At 37.6% G+C, this 6,000-nt stretch overlaps 1 protein-coding gene across 5 annotated transcripts in view; it reads left to right on the top strand.

Moving 5' to 3' along the window:
- Positions 1-4,391, top strand: part of UBR3 (ubiquitin protein ligase E3 component n-recognin 3) — a 2,710,065-nt gene extending 2,705,674 nt beyond the window's left edge. For all 5 annotated transcript variants that reach the window (XM_069616177.1, XM_069616176.1, XM_069616178.1 and 2 more), the window contains one exon: positions 1,990-4,391. In XM_069616177.1, the coding sequence (XP_069472278.1) occupies positions 1,990-2,107 (118 nt within the window). In that variant the 3' untranslated portion in view covers positions 2,108-4,391. The remainder of the gene's footprint in view (positions 1-1,989) is intronic.
- The last annotated feature ends 1,609 nt before the right edge of the window (positions 4,392-6,000 follow it).

A 6,000-nucleotide genomic window follows, 5' to 3' on the forward strand; every position in this document is an offset into this window, starting at 1 on the left:
AGAGTACTCAAGTTCTACCTCTCTCTGACTTAATCTTTCAGAAAGTGTGAGGCATTATTTGGGGGCACATGTCCTGGCTCCCAGGCTTCCAAAGCATCTATCGCCCAGTGGGTGGTCCATGCTATTTCAGAGGCGTATACAGCCATGGGCAAACCAGTTCCTATGGGAATTCACGCCCATGCGGTCAGAGCTAAGGCTACGGCCGTCACGTTTCAGACATGCTTCTTGGGATGTCATCAGCAAGGCAGCTACTTGGGCCACTTCGTTGGCGTTCTGTAAACACTATTCCCTGGATACCAGCTCCAGACGAGATGCAGAGTGCAGTCAGGCGGTTCTGAAGAACTTTTTTGCTTCATCCTAGATATGAGGCAGGTTGTCCCAGCTCCACCCTATGGTCTTGTTCAGTGGAATCACCCACAACGATGGAGGAAAGGGGACGGGACGTATGAGTAAGTAAACTTACTCATACTCCATAGTCCCCTTGCCTCCATACGTCCCACCCAGCTTCCCCTGCTTATATGCCAGGGGCTAAAGTATTCAATAATGCCTAGTTTTAAAGCGTCCGATGTGTTAAAAATCGTACTGAGGTGAGGCGCTGGAGGGCAGAGGCCTGAGGCGTGTTCCCATGACCAGGGCTGCAGCCCCACGTGCTGGACTAAATTTAAAGTGGAAGCTCAATTTTTTGCTGCCAAAGATTTCCGGCACCGTTCCCATGTTGGGGTACGCCCACAAGGATGGAGGAAAGGGGAGTAAGGACTAGGAGTACGCTAGTCAGTACAATGAGTAACTTCATTACAGAGATGCTTACTAACTCCTGTCGGGAATCACAATTGGCCACACGTGACTTTCCTTTGATGCTGTAAGGACTTGTAACTATTGTGAAAGTCAACGTTCGAGTTTTCGGAAGGTTTTAGAAAGCAGTCCCTCTTTAATTATAGACACGGAACCACTCTGGCAACATTAATTAGTTCAACAATGGGAAATTAGATGATTATCTTCTTACGGTAGCACTATGACTTTTACTAGAAGTGTGCGTGATACATTTCCATTGTCAGAAATCACACTTCCTCGTATACTGCTGCCTTGTGCTCTTCTACTTCTACTTCTGCTACTACTTCCAGCCTTCCAGCTCCTGCTCCAGCTACTTCCCGTGCTCCTTCTTTCTTCCTTCTCCTGTTGCAGCCTTTTATGCCTCATAGGTGGGGCAATTGGTTTCAGGTCCTGGCCATTACTGTCAATTCTCTGACCCCTGCAAAAGCTGCTAGGCCTAATTGTGTGTCCTCCACTGCTACATGCATCTTCAGTCCTCTTCTTCATCTCAGTCCCTATGGAATTCTGGGACATGTAGTTTACTTTATTAAAGTTGGGTTTCTCTACTTTTTGGGTATTTGTAAGTGTAGATTTAATTTAAGATGGTGTAGAGAAGGAAACACTTTCGCTATTCCGTGAAGTGTTCCTTTGGTATTGGGGAGGGCATTTTATTTTAGGGATAAAAAGATTTGTTCTATTGGTATAATATGTTTTGGTGTTGCAAGTTTAGGGTTTAACACCTTACATTTAACAGAAGGTTGAGAGAGATTAGAATGACAATAAGCCGGAACGTCTCCTGGCATAGTGGTAAGAATATCCCCATCAGAGGGAAAATACTGTGTCTCACCCCATGGAATTTCCTCACCACCCTGGGCCCGGTATCCACCCAGATGGTCCTCCTGCAATACACAACCCCCAGGGTTGGGATCAGGAAGCGCCTGCCCTGGCCACTTGGGAGGAGACTTTAGGCAGCGTTTCATTGGGGGATCTGCAGGATTCTTCACACCATCCATTTAAATACCATGCCATAGTTCCCTGTATTATCAATTGCCACAGCTCAAGTACATTATTGTTGCATGCTTGCCTGCCTGGTATTTTCCAAAAGTATTAAAAGTAAACACAATATATATGTAAACCTTTCATGTTTTAACTCCGTTATTCTTCTTCCTTTCAATATAGGCGTGGTAAGCCTCTCTACATCTGCAAGGAAAGATACAATGTTTTGGAGCAACAGTGGGTGACGCATACTTTTGATCACATCAATAAAAGATGGGGACTTCATTACAATGGATTGTAATTCTTCATCTGTATGATTACTCCTTGTCACTTGTGTATCTCTGAATGCAAATTCAATCATATACTTGGCCAATAAGAAAAATTAGAAAGAACATATTTCTTTGGACGAGTGCCTAATGATAAAATACGAAATATATTAGGATACCCTGTAGTTCGGTGCTTTGGAGATACTTCTATTAAAATACATTGTATCCTCTCAGTCTATTACTTTTAAAGGTCTCATTATTTGATGAAAAACGAGACTGTATTAAAAATAAGCACAAGTTGTACTTCATCAAACATTAAGTTAAAATGACAGGGAAGGGGTATCTATGTGTACATTTTCACCAGATGTGTGCACAAGCTGAGTGTTCATGTTATCAACATGGCTTTAGTCGCACATACCAGCACCATTGTATGTTGTTTCTGTCTTCTACATGTTCATATGAAATCGTTGTTATAATACGTATGTGTACTTGTAAAATCATTGTAAAACAGATGGTAGTTTATGTGATATATTGTATAGTAAAAGATCTTTAAAAATAGAATTTTTAAAATTATATATGTTTCACTTATTGAGGTGTCTACTGGAAGCTTTCAGGCTTTGCTGAAAACCTTATTTCTTCTCAGGAATTTTAGATAATCTCAATAGGTGAATAGGTGAAATGGCTATAACATTATTTGATTTGCTGCTCCTAACATAATGCAGGTTTGGGTTGATTTTGCTTTGTTCTATCATCTACAAATGGAAGTTGCCACAGCTAGTGAGTAAATCTTTAGAAAAAATATATACATTTCACTATACGCACAAAATGTAAAACTATCAACATGGTAGGTCCTTATTACAACCATGCATGCCCTCTTTTCATTACCAAACAGATTTGAGTTTGAGTGATTGGATGGCAAATGTGCAGGATTTTCTGAAAATGAAATATGATTTCAGATCTCTGATGGCAGTATAATCACTGTTATTTGCTTGATTTCCTAAGAAAGAAAAAAAGTTCAACTGAGATGGCCATGGTAAATTGAGCCATGCATCAGTCCCGTCAGGTGAAAAATACTTAAAAGCAGCAAAGTTGTAGGCAATTTCTGATCTTTGAGTATTTATAATTGTTTTAACATCATGCAGTCAGTGCCCACGTATGGTTGAAATTACATATCTTGTTGCATATTGTTTCCTAAACAATTTTCAGATTGTTATATTTCATAGCATCTTTTACAAACCTTCTTGGCCTTTTTTACTTTCCTTTTTTTAAAATGTTTTTCAAAATTAAACTAGGTAACGTCAAGGACACTAATATGTCTAATGGAAAAAGTATTGCACTTATAATTCTATGAAAACAGTGCATTGAGGAAGTTCAAAAGGAAACCCCAATAAAAGAAAGACATTTAAAGCTGATTTAAAAGAAATACAGGGCACATGCATAGTTAATTTGCATGATCTAATAGTTTGAATACGTTCCAGGGACATACATAATAATTGACTTCGTGAGATGTTGGTTTTATTTAATAGATAAATGCTGTAAAATGTGAAGTTACTTATTTTCACAATTAGCCTCTTTATTTTCTTTGAACCAGTTATTAATTTATTTGGAAATAATTTCATAACCATAGCAAAAGCAAATGTTCCATTGTTCATAGATAGGCCATTTTTTAAATGTAGTTGATGAACAAAAAAAGATTACATCTCCAGCATAAAAATATTACAGGGCTCATGATTTTAAATGAATGAATTGGTTGAAAAATCTAATGCTATAATGAAAAACTGTGATGTGTCAAGCATTTGGTAATTGTGTATTATTTAAATTAATTGTGGTATGGTTGTACACACAGATGTGAAGTGACATTAATTAGCCTTAACTTCAAAAGCTGGATATGTCAGTGTTTTGGTGGTTGGTGAAATAATCACCAATCTTTTCAGATATAAAAAACACCAGCTTGAAAATTGTACTTGAATAAACTAATGCATGCTGCTAAGCAAGAAGTAGGGATATTTGTTTTCTCTTTTTTTCTCAGACCTATTTTGCTTTTAAATCATTGCCCCTACCCTCCCATTCTTGACCACTGCCACATAATGATTTTTATAAATCCTGTTTTACTGACTAACAATTACATGCAAAAAACTGTGTGTGTGTGGTTTATACTATTGCTGAAACATGTACTGTTTGCTATCCTGTGTGAATGGTCATTTAAGTACAGTACATTACTGTAGAACCTAAATCAATCTTTATTATACATCTGAAAAGTACACAATGATATATAATCAACATTGTAAAATATGTTAATAAAAATCTATTGTAATTTAATGTTTTGTGTAGTTTTTAAGTGCCTTGTTTCTATAGAGTTTTGTTTCAGTAGATGTTCACAACTGGGTCAGTGCCACCTGCTTACTTTATTTAAGCACATTTCCTTTTCAGTTAACAGTATTTACCACGTTTTTTTTATTTATTTTTTTACAAAGAAATATGTTTCATCTTATATAGGTTATGGGCTCGGACAGCATGCAGAAGCTTTGGAAGTCATTGTTGCAGTACAGTGAACTGAGGGACACCAGTGACATACAGTAGCTTAGACACACCAGTGATTTCAATGCTTACTTCTCTATCTTCTGTATCCCTATTAACTGTTCTCTCCTACTCTCTTCACCTGTACCAAAGAACGTTTATTTTTTACTAATCCTGAGCACTTTCACAGACCATTTGATTTTCTTTTGCACCTTGCAGTGTCTGGTTCGGGTCATTTAGTACTTAGCTTGTATGTCACCTTTAGATTTTTAAATATCCGTCTGACACTTACGCATCAAACTTTTTGTGCCAGGGAATGCACTCTTCATAAACACTTTTTTATTATACCAACAGTGCCATTTATTTCTTGTACCAGTAATGTGTCCCCCTTCATGTTTTGCACTAGTAAACTGTCCTTTTGATATATTTTTCAAATTATCTACCCTAAATTATTTTTGCACCAACTATTTGTCTCTTTATTTTCTTGTGCACTATTTTAAAGATTATAATTGTTGCATCAGTAAACTGTGCACATGTATTTCTTACATCAGTTAATTTTACCTTTTAGTTTTTGCACCAGTGTTTCTCACCCTACGTGTTTTATTGAAACTTTAATGTGCTTTTTTTAATGGTTTTACTCTTGGGGCTAGTTCTGTGAAGAGACTCCACTGGTGGTAGCCACACCATGGATGCCTCCTCCTTTCCCTCCTCCACTCACCTACCATGTTGTTTTCTCAAGTACAGTTAACAGCGTAATGCTTTTGCTGCAGTAGTTTTACCTCACTTGGTTCTCCCTATGCTGTTAAGATGATCCCTTCCTCTTCAGAGTTATGTAATTCTCTAATGTTGCTTTTTAAAATCTGTGTATGCAGTGTTTCGGGTTAGTAATGCGAGGCGGACAACTGCTTGTGTTTTTATCAAAATTAAACATTTTATGAAGAAAAATGTTTCAAATAAATCCTTGCTAAATCTACTCTAGCAGGGAATTCCCTACCTACTCTAAAGCCTCAGGGAATAACTCCTAACATAAGCAAACTGGCCCTCGCACTAAACAACAACATATTCAATGTGAATTAGAAACAAGAGTAAACACATAACCAGAGTATGCTGGATGACCTTCACCTATCCTGGGTAAATCCATTCCCCAGGATTGTCCTAAGTCAATTTCCCCAAATGTTTAAAAGGAAAAGTAAAGTCTTGAACCAGTTGTAAGTTCCAAATAAAACAAAAGTTCATCACACAAAAATCCACTGGTAACAGTTCTTCAGCTTTCAGTTGAAAAGATCCCCTTCCAATTCCAGCCAGGTAAATAGCACCTGGATATCCTCTTTCCTAGATTGTTTTGCCACATTTCAAAGAAAAGATTAACAACTTCTCCTTCTACAACTTTACAAATGGTTATAACCTCTGC

This window comes from Ambystoma mexicanum, chromosome 9 (assembly GCF_040938575.1).
Source record: "Ambystoma mexicanum isolate Mex_15411 chromosome 9, UKY_AmexF1_1, whole genome shotgun sequence".
In the NCBI taxonomy this organism is placed as follows: Eukaryota; Metazoa; Chordata; class Amphibia; order Caudata; family Ambystomatidae; genus Ambystoma; species Ambystoma mexicanum.